The 25,473-nt window shown below is 36.9% G+C and overlaps 1 protein-coding gene across 2 annotated transcripts; it reads right to left on the bottom strand.

Annotated features, from left to right (window-relative positions):
* Positions 1 to 274: 274 nt before the first annotated feature.
* gprc5c (G protein-coupled receptor, class C, group 5, member C) lies at positions 275 to 19,083 on the bottom strand. 2 transcript variants are annotated; one of them, XM_022216500.2, is made up of 5 exons: positions 18,885 to 19,081; positions 11,977 to 12,987; positions 8,993 to 9,093; positions 6,298 to 6,417; positions 275 to 3,826 (listed from the first exon to the last, which is right to left on the bottom strand). In XM_022216500.2, the coding sequence occupies exons 2-5, from the start codon at positions 12,959 to 12,961 to the stop codon at positions 3,794 to 3,796; spliced, it is 1,239 nt and encodes a 412-aa protein (XP_022072192.1). In that variant the 5' UTR covers positions 12,962 to 12,987; positions 18,885 to 19,081; the 3' UTR covers positions 275 to 3,793. The 2 variants fall into 2 exon arrangements, with proteins under 2 accessions (XP_022072192.1, XP_051795796.1); XM_051939836.1 differs by lacking the exon at positions 6,298 to 6,417 and having other exon boundaries at positions 18,885 to 19,083.
* Between the last annotated feature and the right edge of the window lie 6,390 nt (positions 19,084 to 25,473).

Raw genomic sequence — 25,473 nt, 5'->3', positions numbered from 1 at the left:
AAACCCTGATCAATTATTCCCGTCTCCTCTGATGACCTTGATGAATCCGGCCGTCTGATGCCGCTGAGGCCCAATCGATCGGTCTGTTTGCTCCAGCTGATGAACATGATTGAATCTGAGCACCAGCTGTGATTCTTCTCACGTAACACAAAAGCTACAGCTGAGCCTTTATTCAAACAGATGAATGTTGAAGTTATAGTAGTGAAAAATGTAGTCATCCAGGGGGTAGGTTTTCTGTCACGTCTGACTGATTAGAAAACACACGACGCATAACTTTACTGGGGAGGTTTTTTTTTATTTGCTGTACATTAAAAACAAACTGTGGTCGTGATCTTGGAAATCAAATTGCTTCCATACATTGCAATGAAGATAACTGAAGTCCAGCCTTGGTTAAACGATATGTTTTCTCTTTCAGGGTTGCTTTTATTTGGCTTCTGTTATTATTTAACTACAATTTGCAAATGCTCCTGCACTGTAGTCATTTTGTCAGGTTTAGTGCTGAAACAGTTGGTCATTTAGTCAGTTATCAGCTCTTAAACAGGATAGTTTGTTGCTTTTTTCCATGTTTCTGTCATTATAAGCTGCATATATTTAGATTCTGGACTTTTAACCCAACAAAATGAGCAACTGTGACCTTTGAAGGTTTTTATTTTTTTGACTTGACACTAGAACGTATGGAAAATTCCTGCAAAATCAAACAAATGCAGACATCTCTGGTCGGGATCTTGGTAATCAGATTACTTCCATACATTACAATGAAGATAACTGAGGTCCAGCCTTGGTTAGATGATATGTTTTCTCTTTAAGGGTTTCTTTCATGTGTTTTCTGTTGTTGTTTTGGTAAAATGTGAACCTGCTGCTGCACTGTAAAGTAATTTTGAGCATTTTGGTCAGGTTTAGTGTTGAAACAGTCTGTCATTTAGTCAGTTATCTGCTCTCAAACAGGACAATTTGTTGCTTTTTTCCATGTTTCTATCACTACAAGCTGCATATATTTAGATTCTGAACTTTTATCCCAACAAAATGTGCAGCTGTGACCTTTAAGGCTTTTATTTTTTGGACTTCGAACTAAAAAGTGTGGAGATGCCAGCAATATCAAGCAAATGTAAACGTCTCTGCTAATAGAGATATACTGACACAATGGCAAAATGATGAAAATGTGATTGTTTTCTCTTGCTACCAAAGTTTAGGTAAACTAAACATACTACGTATTGCATTTAACACGTGTAGCTGCAGCAAGAGGTCTATTGCAGTTTATGGAGGGAAAAAAAACATACCAAGAGTTGTGTATGGATTATTTACCATAGTTAGACAACCAGAAGTTGGTAAGCAGCTTAAAAACATGGAGTTTGTGCACAGAATTTAAGGTGACGCAGTTTGTTTGTATTTTGGAGTAACAACAAGTTATCCTGAAATGTTACCCACAACTTTCTAAAACATTGTTATTTTTAATGTTTGTCTTGGACACCGTAGCGATAGCTTATACCATTAGCAACACTGATTACTAATTCAGTCAGAATTTAACATTATGTGTGTATATTTTAAATGGTACTAGTACAGAGAGTGAAATATCTGGCACTAGTAGTTAAAAGGTGATTAAATACTAAAATTAAACAGATATAGTGCCAAATTAAGCAGAAACCAGCATTATTGCTTGCTGTTATTGTTGTAGTAGTTTAGAAGCTATTTAGCAAACACTTGGTGTGCTAGGTCAATTGCTAGTTTCTAGGTTGTGTTTACTGTGCTTGTGGGTTTGCTAATGTTTTTAAAATGGTAAAAGCCACTCATTTTATTTTTTTATTTAGACGCTAAGTTCACACATTCTAATTTTATAGGGTCTTTCTTCATCTACTGTTATGTTACTTGCTTGTTAGCGTGCTAAATGGTTAGCGTTGGTGGGCTGTAGATACCGAGAGTAACGTCTGTGTTGCTGACGTTTTTAAAATGTTTTTAATTGACCTTTGGATTTTAAGCTCATACATTGTAATGTTACAGGGCTTTTCTTCGTCTACAGTTATGTTACTTGCTCATTAGCAAGCTAAATGGTCAGCCTCGTTGGGTTGTAGATGCCAAGAGTAACATCCATGTTGCTGATGGGTGGCTGCAGTGTTCTTGCAAACAGTTATAGTGCCCAATTAAGTAGTAAAACCAACATTATTATTTGCTGTTATTGTTAGTGCTAGTAGTAGTTTAGCAGCTATTTAGCAAACACTTGGTATGCTAGGTCTTTGTGTTGATTTCAAATTGGTTTGTGTATACAACAACTCATATGAACGCCCCCCTCATGTGGTTGTAGTTCACAAATTTAACATGTTTACTGACGTTTTTAAAATGTTTTTTGTTGAACTTTGGATGCTAAGGTCATAATTGTAATTTCATAAGGTTTTTCTTCATCTACAATTGCGCTACTTGCTCGTTAGTGTGCTAAATGGTTTGCCTCGTTGGACTGTAGATGCTGAGAGTAATGTCTGTGTTGCGAGTCCAGTCAGATGTTACCACTTGAAAACCAAGCATTTGGTGTGCAAGACTAATCATGAGCACAAAAGTTGTATTTGAAGACACCGTATGACAATCTTGATGAAATATAGCTGATGTTTTACATTTTTTTGGTTAATGTGAGTGGAAAAGCAGCAGCACATGAAGACTGGCAGATCTGTAATTACCACAGCATCATGTGTAGTTCGCTTTCCAGGGTAACAACATCCTCCTGTCTTTATTAAAATCTCAAAGCGCTCAGATGTCACTGTCATGTAAAGCAGCAGATACCTATTTATCCAAAACGGCAGACAGAAAAACTGGTGTATCGTATTTCATTTTTCAGAAATAATAACAGGAAGCTTTTATGAGGAACTACATTGAGCTTTAAGCTAGTGAACCACAGACTAACCACAGGCAGGACTTTAGTTCTCTGTTCTCATGATTGTTTGAAATGATTTTAAATAGTTAAGCAGCACTCAGTGGTGCTTTAAATAGTATTAAATATACACATTCATACAATACTTCCATGCAGTGAAGAACCAAAGACACATTACCAGCAAACTGTATTTACATTAATTCAATACAAGAAGCTCAATTTCATGTGTGAACTTTGTGGTTTTTAACAATATTCCCAAGCCAGCCACAAAAATATACACTACCATTCAAAAGTTTGGGGTCACTTAGAAATCTCCTAGCTAATTGTGTTGAAAGGTTAACTGATGAGAAGAAAACCTCTGCAGTTATGTTAGCACATGAAGAAAAGTGTGAGTTTTCAAGGAAAACAAACCCCAAACCTTTGAACAGTAGTGTACATCGACTCTAATAATTAAACTTAACAGTGCACAATATTTTTAATGTAATCTTTCTGATCGTGTTTTGCTTTTAGGGTATGCTGCCTTCACACTGAGTAAAGTTCCGCGGATGTAAATATCACTTTGAGCCAACATTTAGACTATTCTGTTTCAGTGTTTTCGTGCCGTCAGCAGCGTCACTGTTCATCGGGTCCAGCAGAGCTCAGTTCACTGTCAGCAAATGGCGACTATTGCAAAAAGTCTTTGTTCTGCAGCAAAGCTTCATCCTTTGACTTCCAAATGAAGCTCATCGCTGTCTGATACCCGGTGGCGCGCAGACGATCCGTCAATAGGAGGTTTATCTGTTTTCCAGCAGGGAGGTGACCGGGCGTTCACCTCCGTGTGTCGGGGTTCCTCTTAGAACCAGCTTAGGGAACCGCAGTTTAACAGCAAACAAACAGTCAAAGAGTGCAAATGAGAAGTTATGAAGTTATTTTGACCGGGAGCTGAAGGCCTCAGTGTATTCACCACTGGGACGTCCTGTGAAGACCGTGACCCTGTAGAGGAAGAGAGAGATGGTTGAAAAGTTTTTTAAACAAGTGTTTTAAAGGAAGACACCACTAAATTCCTTATTTTTAATGGACTGAAATGCCTTCTGAAAGTTTGAAAATTGAAAATTTGCAGCTTTTCACAGCAGTGGAGGATGCAGTCAGCTTGAATTTAAATTGCATGAGTAACTTGAATCACTTCTTTTTTGCTGTATGTCCCTTTTTCCCCATTTAACTATTTACAATAAGTTAATATTGTTCATTATGCAGACTTCTCCAGCATCCATGTATTAGTGCATTTACCACACTTGTAATCTGCTTAACATATGGTTTCACACTTTTGTTTGTTCCAGGTTAAGCTATTTTCCTTCTTCATATTTGCAAACTTGCTTGACAAATACCTTAAAGTGCTTATCTAACTTATTTAATGACAAATAAAGCTCACAACCTCTTATTTACATTCTGTTTTCTTTGAAAAAACAAGTTTTTCTGAAAAGAGCAGTTACAAAAATATGGCTAAACACATACTGCAGGCTGCTAGTTACTGCTAGCTGTTGGTGTATGCTACAACATACAATAGTCACAGATAATAAACGTGAATGGCTATATTTTTTGTCATATTTTTGTGACTATCTGCAAAAAAAAGGCTCAATACATACTGTAGATTCTATCACTTCTCAATCTAGGGTAGCTGTTGTTGTATGCTAACGGTAGTGTCTACAGATACGGACCCGTACCCGTAGCCTGTGGCCTACGGATACGGCACTTTCCCTTACTATGCTACAGGTACGGGTCCGTACCTGTAGCATCAACCTATGCTAACACCTACAGTACAACTGATAAATGTAAGCAGCTAATTGTGCTAATAAAAAAACAGAAGCTGTACATGTAGCTTTATTTCTTTGTATATGTATAAAAATGCAGCTAAAAACACAACATAGTTTCTGTTAGAGGCTGCTCTTCTGATACGCTAACAGTCACAAATTACAAATGTTAGCAAATAACCATGCTAATGAAATACAGAAGCTGTGCCATTTACCCTAAAATGGTATGGTAAAAAAAAAGTAGTCTATATATACATACCATGGCTTCTATAAGTTGCTATCTCTGTTAGCTTCTGCTACTTGCTAAATCAAGTGTGAGCAGCTAATATTGCTAATGATAAACAGAAGCCGTGCGTTTAGCCACATTTTTCGTACAAAAATGTGGCTAAATGCAGAATGTTGTTTGCTTTGTAGGTTAGCTGTTGCTTTATGCTAACAAAACAAGTCAAACAACTACCAAGCAGAAAAAGCTAAATGCTTAGACACAAAATAACGGCACAAGACACACAAAACTATCCGAAGAGACTCAAAATATGATAAATACACATAACAAGAAACTAAATGATGGCGAATAAATGCTAAATTGTAACAGAGAGACACAATATTATTACATGAAGACCTAATAGGATGACAAGAGACACAAAATGACCACAAAAAGACAGAACACCCAAAAATAAAATGTCTTTCCAGAAATATTTTTTTGGCAGTGTATACATTGCACACATTACACCCAGCGTTTGTCTGTCTGTTAGCAAGATAACTCAAAAACCCCTGGGCAGATTCACATGAAATTTGGAGGGGATATCGACTATGGTAAGAGGAAGAGCTGATTTAATTTTGGTGGCAATATGGAAAGGATCCTGGATTCTGGATCACTTTGAATTTTTTAGTATGTTTTAGTATGTGGTCCAAAATAGGACAAAAACATCATAGGTTAGTATGTCGTCCAACAAATTGGAGCAAGGTGTCCAGATAGCTCAACTGGTTAAGAAGGTGATTCATAAACAGAACTGTGTCAGAGACGCAGGTTTGATTCCAGCTCATGGTCCTTTACTGCATGGGTTTCCCGTTTTCCTCTCTATCCTTGGCGGAGGTCTGCACTCTCTGAGTGCTTTTCTAGTTATAATATTGTATAACATACTGACATTGTTTACACATAGATGTAAACTGGAGAAGTGTGTGAAACTGTATGAAAAATTTAAAGGCTGTTTTAATACTTTATGTCAATTCTATTGCAACAGCTGTGACTCTATACCTCCTTCCTCTACAACTGAGAGAGCTGCAAACTTTTCAGTCACCTTAAAAAGCCTTAAGAATCTTCCTTGTTCAAGGATGTTGCACAGATAAGGACATCAGGACGAATCAAACACCCTTCACCAACATTATTTCTTGTGTTTTAGCAGGAGAAAATAGAGGTGCACTCAAAAGAGGTATAAGACACGGCCTTGAAAGAGTTGAACAGCACAAGGTGAAAAAAAAAAACCTAGACAAAGAGGTGATTCATAGTCAACCTGTAGAAGAAGTTGCTATGGATACAGCAGGAGCTGAGAGGTCGACATGCTCAGAGCTGAGAATAGAGAAGCATCTGGAGGCAAAGCAGGCAATAAGAAGAACTGTGGGGTGAAGAAGGAGAGGCGTTGGAGTGTTTGGACCTACGCTGGTCTGAGTGCGTGTAGTGTTTCCGGTCTCGGTGTGTGTTGACGGGGTGCTGCTCCCGCTGTTGGCCGCAGAGCCGGTGGAAGCTCTGGGAATAGTCATGCCAAAGGACTCCGCTGGCTGTGGTTGAGGTCATGATAACAAGGGCAGCCACAAAAAACATCCAAGAAGTCAGGGAGGGAGTTTATGTGTGAGTGTCCGCCACGTTACTCCGACCATTTTACTCACAAACCCTCATATACGGTCATATTTAGAATTTTAGTTAGCTGCAGCTGGTAAAATCCCCCACATTATTCAACCAAAACCAAGAGGCTCACTTCTGTCTACTTTTCTGTGAAATCAAAAAAATGACCACTAATTGTGAGCAGAAAGACTGAATAGATAATACAGTACCTCTAAAATACACCCTCCTTGGAAGTTTTCTCATTTTATTATTTTTCATCATTGAATTATGGTCTATTTAAGTTGACTTTTTGACTGGAATGTACAAAAAAAGACTCGAAAGATTTAAAATGTAAAATGAGTTATTCCTTTGGTATTCACCCCTTTAAAATGACTCCTCTAATTCACCATAGGTGCAGCTGGTTGATGCTAGAAGTCTTATAGTTTCTGAAATAAAGGTCATTAGAGGTCAGTGAATGTGTCTCATTGATTGTAGTATCAAGACTCCTGTATCTGGAAGGTCCAGTCACTGGTGGATCCTGGATAGAACGACACCATGAAGACTAAAAAACACTCCAAGAAACTCAGTGATAAAGATGAATACCTCTTGGAGTCCAGTTAAGTCCATCATTGAGAAACAAAAGTAATACGGCACATGAGTAAATCTGACTAGAGCTGGACATCTTAAAAACCCTGACTGAGCAAGAAAGAGACATGTGAGGGAGGCCACCAAGACACCTATGACTCCTCTGAATTAGATACTGATGATGTGCAGCATTTGGTGTCTGCCAAAGGTAACGTCTAATCTGATGATGCGGAATCTTGGTCCCATCAGATCAAAGAACCTTCTTCCAGTTGACTTCAGAGTCTCCCAATGCTGAAACTTGGAAAACACTTTCAGAGGAGTCATAGGTGTCTCAGTGGCCTCCCTCACTAGTCTCTTTCTTGTAATTTCTTCAGAACAGTCATCGGTGTCTTGGTTACCTCCATCGCAAGCCTCTTTCTTTGAACTCCTTCAGAGAAGTCATTTGTTTCTTGGTTTCCTCCCTCTTAAGTCTATTTCTTGTAACTCCTTCAGAGAAGTCATAAATGTCTTGGTGGCCTCCCTCAATAGCTTCTTCATTGTAACTCTTTCAGAGGAGTCATAGGTGTCTTAGTGGCCTTCCTCATTAGTCTCTTCCTTGTAACTCCTTCAGAGGAGTCGATGTCTTGGTTTCCTGCATCTGTTTTCACGTTGGCATGAAAGAGTCTTTATTTTGTAAATTCCAGTCCAATAAGGTAAATTAAATAGATACTCAATGTTGAAAAGCAGTTAAAGGTGAAAATTTCCAGGAGGAGGAGTTCATACCTTATATAGACACAGTATCAGCAATTCTCTGTAGAGCAGGGGGTTTGTGTTTCCAGCAACATTTTTTGGATTTTTTTGTTCATACTTTGACACAGAAGTAGACAAAAGTGAACTTCTTGTTTTTGGTGGAATCATTTTTTCACTGGGAGATTTTATCAACTGCAGTCAACTACAGAAACACACATGCAGGTATACTGGCTAATGAGATGTATCTCTGCTGCCATCATATTTTAGCAGCTTATAGCCAGTTAATTTTTGCATTTCTTTTAATTACACCTTTTCACTTTTCTTTAGGTGTTCTAATGTAGGGAATACCAATACAAAGAAGACTATAAGCACCCACAGGAGTCTGCAGTTTTATATCATGACCTATTTTTGTCATTTTTTTGTTGACATATTGCTTTTTATTTCTGTTTCAAAACCAGGACCTATCTAAATCCATGGTGGAAAGTAACTAAAAATAGTTAAGTAAAACTGCACTAAATTAGAGTTTCACATACTTGAATATTTCCTTTGTAAGCTACTTTATACTTCTACTACACCATTTCAGATGGTAATACTGCACTTTCTACTCTTCTACATTTATCTGACAGCTTTAAGGTGATGATCTGACACAATCGATAACAAAACAGAAACTAGATTTGTGTATCAGAACTATTTTCTTCTTTCTGGATATGAAATAGTTTAAACCTGCAGCAGCTACAACATTAACATGCTGCTGACACACTGATGCTTTCACTATTAACATAATGGAGGAATGTATTGGTATATTAGAGCGACCAAACCAGAACTTTTGCAATACTTGAGCTATATTTTCGGAATTTCCCTTGCAGGACTTTTACTTGAGGTGGGTTATTTTTACACTGCTGAACTTTTGTGTGTGTTGTACGCTACTTTAAATATTTTCCATGCGTGTTATCTATTCCCTGTTTGAGTTTTCCTGCTTCTATCAGATAAATTTTGCCCTCCTTAGCTGAACCTGTGTTGTAAGCGAGTTCTGTTCCAGGAAAGCTTCTCTTTTTGTCCTATATTGATGAGCACCTGAGAACGGTTACTGCTCCTCATTTCCATAATAATTTGCCAACAGTAGGGAACCTGTACATTTAGTGTTGTGTTCTGGGTAGCATCGCTATCACGCTTGTGTCATATTCAAATCTTTGCAAACCAGCCGCCTTTTATACTCACATTTCCCACAGCTTTGGTGATGAGGGCCAGCTCAGTGGGCTGGTAGACCGAACTCCTCAGCTGACCGGTGTAGCCGCTGTATGGAGACACTGGTTTGGTTCCTGTGATGGAAACATACACACAGCTGACGTCAGTATTTTATAACCTACAGTCCCTCTGTGCGGTCTGTTTAGCCCTCTTAGTGCCGACAGAAACCATCTCTCACATCTTTATACTACAATTTGTCACTCTTGAAAATAAGGTCCCTGCAGAGATGGAAGTGAGAGACGACTTTGTCACACTTTGCAGCTCCAAACGTCAAAATATTTTCCCCCTGATGCAACTGTCGCCACACCTCAGTCTCCGTGGGGGCAGAGCAAACACAAGGCGTGATGTTTCTGGTGGGAATCAGAGGCAGAGTAAGGTGACACAGCAGGTAGACACTCATTAACAGGAGTGATTCAACAACAGCTCTGCCTCTAAATCTCAAACCAAAAATCTGGGAAAACACTGAAGTCTGATCGAGCTCTCCTGACCTGGAGCTGAAGGCTGTTATCGACTTTTAGTCAGAGCTCATGGTCTGAGGAGTTAATGATTAAAGATGAAGGCAAATGTTGTGTCATAAATTAACATTCATAGATTTTCATATCACATAGCAATAAACCGAGTTATTAGTAAAATAATATTAGTTTAAGCAAACAATGGCAGTAAACCCTGTTCAGTAACAATGTACAATGACTTAAACTGCCTGTCCAAAAAAAAAAAAAAAAAGTCGCAACTTGGATTTAACTAAGAAAATAGGTAAGAGCCTTCCATTGGATAATTACTGCAGTGATGAATATGTTTCAGCTGCAACAACTTATTTAACCCTAGCTGATGCAGTGAGGAGCTTCTCATTCCTTAAACAACCATCATGGAAGACCTATCCTATGGTCACAGAAAGGATGCTTATCTGTCTCAGAAGGGTTAAATTATTAGTCAGCATCAAGCAAAGAAAACAACTAAAGAGATTAAACTACTAAAATCAGGTTAAGAACCGTCCAGCACATTATTAAAACCTGGAGGATAGTGGAGAACCATCATCTTCAAGGATGAAATGTGGTCTGATGAGTCCAGATTTACCCTGCTCCAAAGTGATGGGGGCATCAGGGTAAGAAGAGAGGCAGATGAAGGTTAGGGTTATGATCTGGGGTTGGTCAGGTTCAGCAACGTTCTGTTCCCAAAGAATGAGGTCAGCTGACTACCTGAAGATATTGAATGACCTGGTCTTTATATCAGGTCAATCTGCTTGATCCAACATTGTAGGACCCCGTCAACCATGTTTGTAGCTCATTTGAGGTTTCCATGTTGGTCCTTGAAGGTCATGTTGTCCATGCTCAGGCTCTCCCAACTGATCCCAATGGAGTGAGGTAAAAAGTGTGATTTTTCTCTCTGACACCTCCCAAAAACTGAAGTTTTTGCATGGCAGCTGACTGATGTAGATATTAGAAGCCACACAACTCCATCTGCCTCCGCATCTATCATCAGTGAAGCCACGAGCCAAAGGACTTTTGTTCTAAACTGTCCGACTCAGCTCGGCTCCTAAACTGCAGCGTATCAGATTCTGTTGGATCATCACGTAGACAGAAAAACAACCTTTTCAGGACATTTTGCAGCATATTAGCTCCGCTGTGATGTTTTTGGCTTGAAACATTCTCTCATCTGTCCAAGGTCACTCACTGATAAGCAGAGTGTATTATATAATACCGTGAGTCTACACTGAACAATGAAACATACCCTGTAGACGTTTTAATGCCACTACTGTTGCACTGTGACTGTGTCACATCCACAGTAAATGCAGTTTACATTTGCACACAAACTTTTTAAATACGTAGAACAGGCAAATATTTGACTCTTAGGAGTCAAACTGCTTCCAGCCAAATGAAAATGAAGAGTTTTGGTGTTTAGTCTCATATCTAAGAAATTGAAGGACTGTGAATTCAACCAGCCTCAAATAAATTACAACCCAAACTGTTGTCTTGAAAGTTTGTAGCTTTCACAGGGGATAAAATCGCATATCAGGTCCAATTAATTCCAAAGTTAAAGCAAAAAAGTGTCCCTGCATCCCTAGAAACTTGGAAAACTGCTCCTCTTTATGTTCAACAGTCTTTTAGCTAAGCTGTGGAGAACAGAACATTTGGATTAACGGCAAAGAAATGGAACTTTACATAAATGTTGAGATGTTTTTTTGTGCCGCAAGTTGTTTTAGATTCTCTCAGCTCTTAGTTCCTGGGGCCCACCGAGGACTTGAGTCATCCAAATTGTGGTCAGTGACTTATTTCTCTTGTAAGTCTCTTGTCTCATTATTATCTGTCTAATACAGATTTAAAACAGCTTTTTGTGTCTGTTTTTCATCCTTTTTTGGATTCAAGGTGACTTTTCACAGGCCAGTTTTGGAATCTGTTGCAAAAACACCCCATCTCTACCTGTGTTGAAAACCATTAAAGCAGCGACCTACAAACTTGCAGGTGGAGTTTAGTTCGATTTTTTTTTCCAAACAATACAAGGAGTTTTAAGTGAACTACTTCAGGTGGACTAAATGTAAAAAAACAATCCCCCCAAAAATGCTTTCCAGGTCAGTGAAGATGCCACCATGGCTACTTTGGTTTAGTTCGTCCATGGAGAAAGACTCATTTTGCAACATATTTCCAGTATTTACAGATCAAAATTAGGCTAAACTATAAAGTCAAAATAAACCAGAAAAAACACTGACTTTGTAAGAAGCCTAAATCAACATTTTCCACATTTATACTCATTAAATAAGTTCCTCACATTATAGATTTGCCTCTGTCGGGATCACAGCAAAACCCTTGATACATACAGTTTTCTGCCTATGTTGAAATCCTCTAAAGCCTAAAATGACCTACAAACTTTCAAGTGGAGTTTCAAGTGAACTGTCAATGTGCAACAAACAATCCCTCCAAAAGGCTTTTCAGATCAGTGAAAATGCCACCAGGGCTACATACCTTGGTTGGGTTCATCCATGGAGAAAGCCTTGTTCTCCATAAACATGTTCTGGGAGCTCTGTTCCTTCAGGATCGTCTCGTAGCCGACCCCTCGGCTCGGGTACAGATCTTCTCCGAAGTCCTGCTGGCTCTCGTCATCGCTCGTCAAACAACAGACTTCAGGAATGGTGTAGACGATGATGAAGGTCCAGGCGTTGGCCACCAAGGCGATGGCCAAGGTGGGATCGTCCCACGTCGGCCCGCCGGTCCGTTCGTTCCCGTAGACGTACATGACAATCCACGCCACCCAAATCCCAACGGAGACGAGGCTCGCTACGAGGATGCAGGCGCCCTCCCTCTTCCACTGCGAGTGTCTCCCCGCCATGATGGCCAGACTGGACACCACCACAGCAAGGATCAGTGTCATCACGTAGATCAGCGCCATGGCGAAGTCCTTGTTGGCGATGTTGCAGGGCATCGCTATGGCTCTGCTGATTTCAGCCGTGGTGTTGAGCAGCAGCGGGTGGCGGACAATTGTGATGATCAGCCACTCGGTGTTGATGACCACCTCCACCAGCCACAGCGCCGCCGCCCCCAGACACAGGATCCAGACCCGTGGCCCGCTGTTCCGCCGAGCCAGGATGTTCAGCCTCACCGACTGCATCAGGAGGCAGGCGAAGCAGCCGGCGAACAGAAGGCCGAAGAGGAACCTCCGCGAGGCGCAGGTGGAGAAGTCCTTCCCCACGATGAAGGCAAAGGTCAGGCAGAAGAGGCCAGCGGTGCAGACCAGGAAGTAAGCGTGAAGGGCCACCGCGCTCTTACGGCTGACGTCTTTGATGAACGGGAGGCTGGCCAGCAGCGAGATGAAGAGCACGAAGGAGAAGACGATGCCGGCCGCTGCTATGGTCTCCACCACGATGCCCCACACGGCGCTGAGGTCACACAGGTTGTAGTAGAGGGAGTCCAGCTGAGGGCCGCAGCCCGGAGGGGTGGCGTTGGCGGCCATGACTGCTGAGCTGCTCTGGGACTCACCTGTTCAGAAACACAAACGGGCAGCGACTGAAGATGTCTGACGGGAACAGATACTAACAAAGACTCAACGTACATCACCAAGCTGCATCAGGATGCCGTGGTCTACACCCCATCGAGCAAATATTACACTTGCATGAGTCAATATGCACACAGAAACTAATGAAGTTGAAACGTTTACATGAACAATATAAAGCAACTTCTCTATTATCGAGAGCTGCATCCAGCCTCCAAAAATATCAAATTGCTCTTGTTTACTGGGTTAAACATTAATAGGATCCGTTTGTGTACGGTACGATTCACAAATCAATGAGGTGAAAGTGCATTAAACCACTGAACCCGACCACTTTATGGATGTTGTTTTTCTCCTCTCTCATTTTTACTCATTTTGCAACACATTTCCATTATTTATGGTTCACATAGACTAAATTATAATCTGCAGTCATGTTTCCAGAGATTTCTTATTTAGTCTGACAACAGTAAAAAAAGTAAAATAAGTTAAATTTATGCCTCATTCCAGAATTGGAGGACATGTGGGCTTCAACATTTTTGAAAAATAAACCTTCTCTTTTTCAATTTTCTGCTCCATGTTCATCAGTAATAGTAATAAACTACCAAAGGCTGGATTGGCTCAGCTTACAAATCAATGGTATCATTTTTATTCCATGTTTTATGTGTTGTTTGCTAACCCTACTCTAATCACAGTAACAGGGTTGTTAATCCATGCTAATGTTAGCTTTTTCTCAGGAGTAGAAGATAAATGTTTAGCTAGCTGTTACTGCTGACCAAGAGGACAAAATGACTGATGGAAAAAAGCAAAAATAATTTGTCTTATCCTGGTGATGTGCAGAACAGGGTTGCATGAGATGGAGTGAGACACTGAATTTCTTCTTCTTCTACCAGATAAAAAGGTTATGCTAACAGGGTTCTTGTGGGACATACGTTTCATGTATAATAGTTATTATTTTCAATATTATGTTGATTACAATTTTTTCCCACAATTACAAGAGACATCAATGACAAAAGTAATACCAAAAATTTAAATATCATTTTAACTGTTTTATTTGAGATTCAGTTTGGTCATCAGAGGGGTGGGACAAGAGAAAAATTATAATTTAGGGGAACTCCAGACTTATTTGGTATTTTAAAAATATGTTCAAAGATTCTTTTCTCCATTTTTTTTTTTTAGATTTGGTCTCAGGACAAAAACACTGAGAAAACTGCATGTTTTAATATTTTTTACATGGATTATTTGAAATTTGATGGGTGGGATGTAAAATGCCCTCCAATTCTGGAATGACCCTTATAGTGAAATAAAAAAACAGAAAATCACTACATATTTAGGAAGCAAAACACTCTTTTTTTTAACAATTTAAAATTTTTTCTCCTCATTAGATCACAGTTTTTCACATCATATATATAGGGTTCCAGCAAAATCCCTGACACATACGGTTTCTTTAACATCCTAAACTCCAAGAAGTTTCTGGATATTTTCTTTTAATTTTATTGCTTCTTCTGTCACAGTTTTCTTCACTGTGGACTCATTTTTACTGCAATATAAAGTCCTGCAGCTCTAGGGAAACAGAACAACCATGGCTAGAAATGAAGAGAACTCAGACATGCTTTTGGTACAGCTGACACAGAATATGAATAATAAGATAAAGTCTTGAGTATGTATTCAACAAAAATGTGAAAAACTTGGATTTACCATGACCGCACTTGCCGGAGATATTTTACTATTCGAATTTTGTCATTTTTCACAATAACCTGCTCAACTCTAAAAAGATGTTTCACCATGCTGAATGTATCTTCCCTCTGTATGCTATTTTTAAGCCATGCTGCATTTATTTTATTGATCCAGTAGGTTTGATTTGTCTCTCTAATTTGTTTCCACACTAATTTGTTCTCCACCTTGTGTAAACACAGCCAAAAAATCCCTGCTGTTTTGTCATGTTGGTCACAGCTGACTCAGTCGTGGTTACTTGGTTGCGTCATGGAACAAAGAAGTTTTATGACAAAAGTCTGACTAAAAAAAGACAAAAAAAACAACAAAAACAAGACAAAATATTCCAAAAATGACACACAAAATGACAAAAATGAGACAAACGGCACAAAGAGACAAAAGTCAAACAAAAAAGACAAAAAAACCCTAAATATTACTAAATTGAGACACAAAAGAAAAATAAACAATCTAATATTTGACTTTATGATCAAAACAACTTGTCATGGTCTAGAAACGATTTTAAATTTATAGTTTTACTAATTTACAATCTGCACTTAATGTCTTCTCAGTAATTTTTACACTTCAAGGGCCGGATTGAACCCTCTGGAGGACCGGTTATGGCCCATGGACCGCATGTTTGACACCCCTGGTCTACGGTGTGAATAAACATCTCCTCAGTCCAGTCTTTCTGCTGTCTGGATGTTTGTTTGTTAGATCCAGTTCCCCTGAACTGAGGTGGCGGGCGTTCGGTTTTTGTGACGTCTGTAACTGAATTACATCACATCTGTCTGGAACAAACCTTTATGGTCTTTTCACAAACTCAGACTACGTTGGTTTATTGTCCGTTTATGAGCACCTAATCGCTAATATGTTTGCAATTTAAGGGCGTGATCTCTAATCAAACACACTCCCCACCGTGCTCATTCTTAAGATTTCTTCCGTCCTTTTCATTGCCGTTGCCATGGAGAAAGTGTTTTAAGGCACGACTGCAATTTCTAGAAGCACGTTGTAGAAACTCAAGGCTGATTTTTATGCTGGTATAAAAAAATTAATTAATTAATTAATTTTAAAAAAGAGGTTTGGCTTTCCAAATATCTACCTCACCTGTCAGTAACTTGAAACACAACGAGATTAGACCAAGGGCTCCCAGCTGGCGGTGAAACTTTGGGTTTTGTAATGCAGAAGTTGTTCAGAGATAACCTCAAATTCCTGCTACATGTCGTCAAAACCACAAGAAATCAGTAAAACAATGAAACTCAAATAATCCTCCCTTTGCAGTGAGAACCTGGACTCACCGCTCAGTGTTGATCTTGGAAATGGCAGCGAATAAACTAAAAGTCCATTTAGAAGCTGCTCCAGATCCTTAACGGTCCTCTTAAAATGCTTTTAAAGATTAAAATATTTAAAAACGGAGACTCTCAAGATCTCCAAAGGTCTTAGGGTCAGTGCGTGGTTTTCTTGAAGGTAATTTATGGTGACTTTTTTTCTTTTTTTGGTCATGAACCACTTAATAAACCATTTTCGGCAATGACAACAATCTTAAAACTTGCTTAGAGGCTTTGTATTCGATGTTTAACCACTTTACTTCCAACCGACACAGAAAATACTAATCAGTACTTAAATACAACTTGATAAAAACTCAAAGCTCAGAGATTGGAAGGAATATGGGATGAATAGCAGCAGATTTTTTTTTGCCCTGAAGCCTTTATGGAAGGTTTATCCAACCACTAAGTTAGTTATCAGTTCATCTATAATCCTTTCATTGATATTTACTTAGCATTGTTTCTCTAACTGCGGTGTGGAAAAGCACACAATCCCATCTGGAGTCGATTTAAACATCAATCAGAAGCATTTAACTCTTTAACAACTGTTTTACAAATACCTCAATGACACTTTAACCAGCAACAAAAGGCCAAAACCCTAAGTACAATCACATCTGTTGTCAATTTCTGCTCCTTTAAACTCTAGAAAATTAGCATGTGTTGATAAAACTTAGTCTGGGGTTTGAATAAAACCCAACAACACCAGTTTAGTTTGTCTTGTTTGTTTACATGACCCTGGCAGCAATTTATACCATTAAGGGAAAAAATAAAGAAGAAAAGTTAGTAAAAAAATATTAAGTCATTAAATCGAGATTATGACAGAATAAAATATTTTGAATGAATGAATGAGCCCAAAGAGTGGGATATTATGAAATTAAAAAGTCAGAAGTAATTGAATTTCAGTAAAAACTTGATGTAAAAAGTGCAAAACTTTAACATAAACAGTCCAATTTATGAGTTAATACTTCGAAAATCTTGACTTCATAATTCCTAATTCAAGATATTTGAAATCCAAAGGCAAAATTAAGTGATAAAAGCTTAAAATTGTGACTTCATAAATCAAAAAATTCTTATATAAAAAGTCAGAATTATCATGTTAATTCAAAATCCCAACATCATATTAAAAATGCTTGACTCAGTAAGTCAAAATAATGAAATAAAATTTTTAAATGTTGACTTAAATCATTTAATACTAGCAAATATGAAGTAAGAAGTCACAATGAAAGAAAAAAAAGTTAAAATGTGATTGTTAGTAAGACACTTGTATGCATTATTTCAACATTAAGTAAAAATTCTTAACTTATGAGACAATAATCCAAAATTTTAACCTAATCAATAAAAATAATGAGTTGGCAAATCAAGATACTGATTCACAAAGTCAAAATTATGACTTGATTTAAAAATATGACTTTAAAAATTAAAAAAACATGAATTCAAAAGTTACATTTAAAATTTAAAATCAAAATTTGGACTTATAAAATTCAAAAATTGTGAAATCAGTCCAAATATGAACTACAAAAAGCCAAAATGAAGATGTAAAAGTGCAACATTTTGATTCAGTGTGACAAAATTTTCCCTTAACAAATGAAATTTTGCGATGGAAAGTGAAACGATGTGATACCAGAAAAATGGACTCAAATGTGACATTATATTTGATTTTATGTATGAAAAAAAATGCTCAAAATGTGATTTTTTTAACTCATCAAATTGGATTATTAGATTATAATTTAGAGCTTTTATTACACAATTATGACATGATAATCAAAAATATTGACCTAATCATTAAAAAAAAGAGATATCAAAATTGTGATGTTTACCTACAATTTATGAAAAAAGTCAAAAATGAAGATGTAAAACCTTACAACTTTGATTTAGTGTGATAAAATTTTGCCTTAATAAATTAAATTATGAGATAAAAAGTGAAAATGATGCCATACTACCTCAAAATGATGGACATAATGGACTCAAATGTGACATTACATTTGATCGTATGTATGAAATAAATAGATGTTCAAAGTCTGATTCTTTAACTTATTATTAATTATGATATATTAATCAAAAACTTTGGGCCAATCAAAAAAAAAACAGCTAAAAAGTCAACTCATGGATTCGCCAAGTCAAATTTAGGATATAAGTAAAATGTTGACTTACAAAGTCGACAAATTGTGAAAAAAGTCCAAATGAAAGTCAAAAATGAAAACATTTTGATTCACTACGACAAAACTTTGCGATAAAAAGTGAAAATGATGTGATACTAACTCATAATATGGGCATAATGGACTCAAATGTACCATTACATTTGATTGTATGTAGAAAGAAATAACCGCTCAAAATGTGATTCTTTAACTTATCAAATAGGATTATAATATCATAATTAAAGGCTTTTATCTCAAAATTATGACACAATAATCAAAAATCTTGACCTAACCATTCAAAAAAAATTAATCAGTATGTGTGTTTGCCAAGTCAGAATTGGGATATATTTAAAAAGTGGACTTACAAAGTCTAAAAATTGTGAGAAAAAGTCAAAATGAAGACATTAGTGACAAAGTTTTGCCTTAATAAAAGAAATTGTGAGATAAAAAGTGAAAATGATGCGATGCTAACTCAAAATATGGACATAATGGACTCAAATGTGACATTACATTTGACTGTACGCGTTTGAATTTGATTTATATACCTAAACTTTTTATTTTCTTGGCACACCTGGTCTCCCATACTTCAAGCACTGCGTCTGAACACAAAGAAAAACTCATAAATCAGATTTAAACCTTCTGACGCACAAACCGAAGCTTCAGCACCAGAAAATAAACACTTAGACAAACTAAGAAGAGACAGGAGTGTTTTCAAACTACCTGGATGCTGTCGGAAGTCTTCGGCTCGTCGATCTTCACCTGCTGTCGGACATAAATCCTCCGCAGTAAAACCGAATTCTGCTCTCTGATCCTGACGCTGCGCAAAGACGCACTGGAGCGCAAAATAAAAGTTTATGGTTGTTTTCACGAGCTTTTCCCCCACGGTGTGTCCGACGTGATGCGCGCTCTCCCGCCCTCTGTCGCATGCACACGCACACATGCACACGCACCAACACACACTGCTGTTTCCGGACTTGTGAGGACATCACGTTGATTTATCAGACCCACCCAAATATTTATCTTTATTCCAACATTTACCCAGAAATAACAGAATACCAGATTAATAAAGATACTCTGCAGCCATTAGTTATATTTATTTCTTATATTTTCTATTATTTCATAGATTTTGTTTAAAGTTATGTTGCTGCTGTGTTGTTTTAAGAAACATCAGAGTCTAAAACCTCCATTTTACTGCAACATCGGTGTTCATTTATTCTGATATGTCACAATTTGTGGACTTAATTATGTCTAATATTACAGATTTTTCTACTTTCTATGTCATCATTTTGAAATTAAGTCAAGATTTCATTATTTTTGATTTTTTATTAAAAAAATAAAATTTAAATAAAATGTATAGACATAAATAAAATAATAAAATAAATTAGAAAGTATAGACATAAAATAAATAAAAAATATAAAAATAAAATTTAAATTAAAATAAAATGTGTAGAAACAAAATAAAAAAATCAAAAGAATACAGAAAAAAATAAAAAATAAAATATATAAAATAAACTAAAAATAAAAATAATATATATATAAAAATAGATAAAGGCAAAAGAATGTATAAATATATATGTAATGACCACATCAAAAATCTGTATTCTGTTATAAATAGTAGTTCTTTCACAGTATGTGACAGTAAAATGACATTTTCCATGATTTAAATTGGCTTAAAACATGATTAATACACAGATATTCACTCTTAATTTCTCTGTTTTCACAATTTTTGAATGTTAGAGTATTCCACTGTTTATTGATGTGTTATTTTCTGCCAGATTTTCAGTTTTTCTGTCACAGAATTGTGTTTTGTTTACAGCCTGGTTTTGGGGCCTAAACTTAACCAAACACTGAGTGAAAATTAAAACAGGACCTGAGTGAAAAAACAAACTATAATTAAGCCCTAAATGCAGACTTTAGTTTCTGTTTGTAAAAATTAAATCACTGATAAATGATAACAGAAGAAGGTCTCTATCAGTCTAAATATCTGGAAATAATCAGTGATAATAATGACAAGTTAATGTTCTGATAATGATCCTCTGTGTCGCCTTCAATCAATCAATCAATCAATCAATCAAACTTTATTTGCTCCTTTCATTCAGCTCATTGCAGTGTAAAGTTCTCTGTAGATAAACTGCAGCTACTGTCCTGTTATTTAACCTGTTAATCAGCTTTAAACACGTCTACACGCAGTAAATAAACAATTTAGTGGCGCCAAATTCAGCTGTTTTTAGATTTATTTTCTTCCCCAGTCCACTTTAACACGCGTTTAAGTCTTCTAATGGACTCTTATCATCTTTGTATCCTGTTTTTATACATAAAGAGGCACCAAAGTCTGCATTTCCAATTGTTTTTCTCTGTAATCAATTCACTCAAACCTCCACTTTCTTCATTTAAAGATGCTCTGTCATATTTTCTTTCTCACTTACAGAAGCACTGATTTATCTATAAGTAGCTCTATCTTTGGTAAATTTCACTCTTAATTTTGCTTGTAAAACGATACTTTATGCACTTTATTTGGATAAACAAGCATCATTACTGGATATCTGGGCTGTGTAAAGATGTGGGTGGAGTGCAGAGACACCTGCTGGTGGGAGTTTAAACTACATCCTAGTCGTTCTCAGTCATTATTTTAGGTTATTGATTTGGTTTGGTAGTTTTGTTTTTTGTCTTATTTGTATTGTGTATATTTATTTTCTATTTTGCCTTCATGATACTGTGGCGTGTCTGGAATAATTTCTTTCAAAAGTGAATAACAATAAAAATAAATTTATTTGGCTTTCCAAATATCTACCTCACCTCTCAGCAACTTGAAACACAACGAGATTAGACCAAGGGCTCCCAGCTGGCGGTGAAACTTTGGGTTTTGTAATGCAGAAGTTGTTCAGAGATAACCTCAAATTCCTGCTACATGTCGTCAAATCCACAAGAAATCAGTAAAAGAACAACGAAACTCAACTAATCCTCCCTTTGCAGTGAGAACCTGGACTCATGGCTCAGTGTTGATCTTGGAAACGGCAGCGAATAAACTAGAAGTCCATTGAGAAGCTGCTCCAGATTCTTAACTGTCCTCCTGAAGTGCTTTTAATTGTTAAAAATATTTAAGAACTGAGACTCTCAAGAGCTCCAAAGGTCTCAGGGTCAGTGTGTGGTTTTCTAGAAGGTAATTTACGGTAACTTTTTTCAATAAAGAGACAACAATAAAACAGTAAAAAGAAAATGTCAATACTGGGGTAAGAGTGTTTGACACCCATGTTCTACATCAACTTGAGATACGTTAACTAATTATTCTCTCAGTGGAAAAATGTTCAGTGTTACAGCTGCACATGGGATGATGTAAAAAATACATAAGTAGGAAAATAAAGAAGTAATGTAGATAGGTAGAACTGATGCTGCAGAATCTGCTGAATGTGGAAAACAATAATATTGCAAAGACACAGATAGAAAATTAACTGTTTTTCACTTTTCCTGCAAATATGATCCAGTTTTCATGAGCCCTGAAAACTTACTTTTAATTTCTTTCACATGCTAAATGCTTTTTTTTCTGTGACATCTTACAGATTTAGTCTAATGTTGACGTTTCAAATGACAGAGAACATCTTATGAGATTTAACCAGCAGGTGGCGCTGCAGCAAAACATTCAACCTGGAACCTCCTCAAACAGAGTTTTATCTTTAGTTCAACTGGAGACATGTTTAGTAAATGGAATATTTCCATTTGAGAGATCAGATACTTACTTTATTGTCTTTTTATGTTCAATTTTTACTCCATTTATAAGCAAAAACAACAATGATTGTTAATGAAGCATTAATTACAGCCTGAATGTGTTCATTCTTAAATTTTGGGAGCAGTTTTAAAGTAGATGATGTAAGTAAAGTGTACATTATCAGCATTTTAACTGTATTTCATAGTCTTTTATCATTTTTTTGAAAATGGGGTGAAATGGGGGTTTAAGATTTCTAGACACCTTTTTGAACACTGTAAAAAAAAAAAAAAAAAAAAAAAAACTTCCTTCAGAATAAAAAATCCACCGGCAGAAAAAAATCTACTGGAAAACTGTAGAATACTAAAACATTCATAAACTATTAAAAAATAAATAAATAATATGGGATAATATATTATTATTATTGTTAGTAGTAGTGGTAGTAATATGGAATGGCAAATATCTGTAAAATAGTCCTAATTTTAGTAGATTTAACTGAAGTATTTTTACAGTCCTACATTACAAAAGAAGTAATTATTTTAGAATTATTGCACATTACACATACATTTATTTTTATGATTATTGTATCTTCTGTAATTTGATACAACAAGGGAAATCTGGAAAATAACAGCTTAAAGTTAGACTGAACATTTTAAAATCCTTAATAACCTAATCTTTCTCTCAAATAACAGCAAATCCCCCAAATTATTATTATTATTATTATTTGGCCTGTTATGTTTCTGGTTTATTTATATTTTTATGATTAGCATGTTAAAATAAAAAAAAATATATAATAAATCTGACTTTTTCATGAAAAAGAAAAAAGTCGACTTTTACAGTCAAATGTAAAAGAAAAAAATACTTTTTTGATGTGGAAACTATTTACTATTGTTATTATTCATAAAACATAATAATAATAATTAGTTATTTTAATAAGAATTAGTATTTTTTACCTTATTTTTTGCTTTAGATACAGCAAAAAATAAAAAGAGGGATTTTATAGTCAAATGTAAAAGAGCAAATTATTTTTTGATATGGACACTATTTACTATATTTACTAATTACTATATATACATATGTGTGTGTGTATATATATATAGTATTTTTTACATCTTGACCATTAAAAATATAATCCTAAATATCCTTTAAGCTCCTAAATAAAAAGCTTTAATTTAGGGATAATTTGAGGATTTTTGCCACCTGGTCAGTATTTTTCCTGACAAGAATCTGCAGCTGTGGTTGTAGTATTTACTACCAGCAACTGATTCTGGATCTGCTGACTCCTGGAGACTCCAGTCAATGATTAAAGGACCAGTCCATCCACAGACTCACACTTGTTGCTGAAGAGCTGATCTTTCCTGCTTCATTTGCTCGGCCAGGTCTCCGGCTGATCTCAGGCTCTCTGTTTGGACGTTCATTCTCTCTTTGAGCTCCTCCATCTGCTCTCACTGAGGGGAAGTGCTGTTTTCAGCTTTCCATTCTCTGTAATTAAGTCCTCCACCGGGACCTGGAGCCTCCCGGCCTTTTATTCAGCTCCATCCATCGGGCTCCTGGTCATCACCTGTCAGTATCTTTATCTGAATATCTGACCTCCACCGTCTCATTCCTGAGCTCATTCTACAATATCTCATCTGTGAAGGTCTTTAAGGCTTTCTCTAATCGCCGTCTTCTTGAGCCAAACGCCCAGAGAGACATTAGCAGTGAAGCATTGCTCTTCCTTCAGCAGCACAAGATCAAATTAATCATGACTGCGTTTATATTATTGCAGGAAGTTACACCTGAAACCAAAGAAATGTTACAGGACAGACTGACAAGGGTCATTTATGATGAGAAACTGAGTTTATGTTGACGCTCATTCAGCTGAACATCCTCAAAAACTACATCCTGTGTTGTATATTTCAACATAAATATGCACTTTACCACTGTAAAGTTTGTACGAATCGTATTGTTTCAAGAATCTGTTCATAAAACTGCATAAAAGTGGTTATATTTTTTTTAAAAAGAGCCACTTTTCATATAAATATTGCATTTTTTCAAACCACCAGCTTGATTACACGGCTGTATTTTGAATGGCACCAACCCTTAATTGGACTTTTGTGTTTGCATTGGCAGAAAAGAACACACGTTTTTCTGTTTCAGTCACTTTTCAGCCCATTTCACTGTGACTGTATATTGGTCTGTGAATGTAATCAGGGCAGGACTCTGAAAGTCTGAGACAGGTTGGAGCATGTAGAGGGTAGTTAAAGCACTTTTCAGTCTTTGGTTGACATTTCACCAACGTTTGAGGCTCTAACATCAGTAGAATCTGATGTATAGCAGAAGTATAAGCAGACAATGTTCTACTTTTTTGCTGTTTTGGTTTGAAACCTGTTCAAGATGAGTAAAAATTGTTCCAGATAACTTGAAAGTCATCCAAAATGACTCAAAAAATGGTCTAAGCTGACTCAAAATTGTCCAAAATGACAATAATGAATAATTATTAGACCTTGAAAAGAGAAGAAAGTGCAGAATACTCCAACCCAGAAAGTTGATGTATGGATAGGGTTAGGGTTAGGGTTAGGGGTATTTCCTACTTAAAATACAGTCTTTGGTCGACATTTCACCAACTTTTGAGGCCCTAACATCAGTAGAATCTGATGTGTGGAAAGTTTCACAAGACAGGGTTTCAGTTTTGTTGCTATTTTGACTTGAAACCTGTTCAACAATGATATCATTTGTATTTGTTTGTGTTTGTCTAATGCAGCAACTGTCTACCGTTACTCTGATTCTAATTTTAAGTCTAAATCAAGATTTCAGACCAGAGGGCTGTCCTTCAAAGCAGAATTACATCTGGTCCGAAGCAGATTCAGTTCAGAGTTCTGGATTTAAATTGGCCGGAAGAAACATCTCCATTTAACCAAAATGTTTCCTGCTGATTCTTTATGAGTGATGTAGATTCTCAGCTGAGGGAAAACTTTTTTTTAACTGCAAAGCCTTTCTTCAGTTTCTTTTCAAAATGACCATGAAATGAGGCTGTGGTTTTGTTTTATAGAAAAAGACTTTAATAGAACATGTAAGCGCTGCATGAAAAATCAAAGTGACAGCGTAGTTCACTATTTACAAAGACTGCAACTAAAAAACAGGCACATATCAACACAGAATGGCTCATTAAGATCCTAAATCTTTCAATAAATTAGCAGCTAGTAAGTTTAAGTGCAGTTGCGACGTCCTTATCAGATGTCACTGATCCTCGCTACAAATGGAAATGTACCAGCGGACGGTGTGTGTTGTTTGTGCAGAGCTTCGGGCTAATCTGCGGTTTGTTTGGTCAGAGCTGAGGCCAGGCCGGCTGGAGGTTCTGTTTGAAGAAGAAAGTCTTCACTCCTGCAGCTAAAACGGCCAGTTCCATCCGAGGCTCCGTCAGGTTGCAGCTCATGAAAAATAACAGCAGCTGTGAGTTCTGTGCCCGAGAGCGGAGATTTCTTTGCTCGATTGGCTTTGCTCAGCGGGGACGTTCAGCATCGTTACACAACTGCAGAGAAAGCAGCCGCTTTGGATTAAAACTCTTATTCCTGCCTCTCTGCTGCTCCCAGAGTAAAAAACAAACCTCCTTGAACCCCAGAGGGAGCA

This window comes from Acanthochromis polyacanthus, chromosome 19, assembly GCF_021347895.1.
Source record: "Acanthochromis polyacanthus isolate Apoly-LR-REF ecotype Palm Island chromosome 19, KAUST_Apoly_ChrSc, whole genome shotgun sequence".
Lineage (NCBI taxonomy): Eukaryota > Metazoa > Chordata > Actinopteri > Pomacentridae > Acanthochromis > Acanthochromis polyacanthus.
Note: the sequence above shows the minus strand (reverse complement) of the source record. Positions and strands in the feature narration are given on the sequence as shown.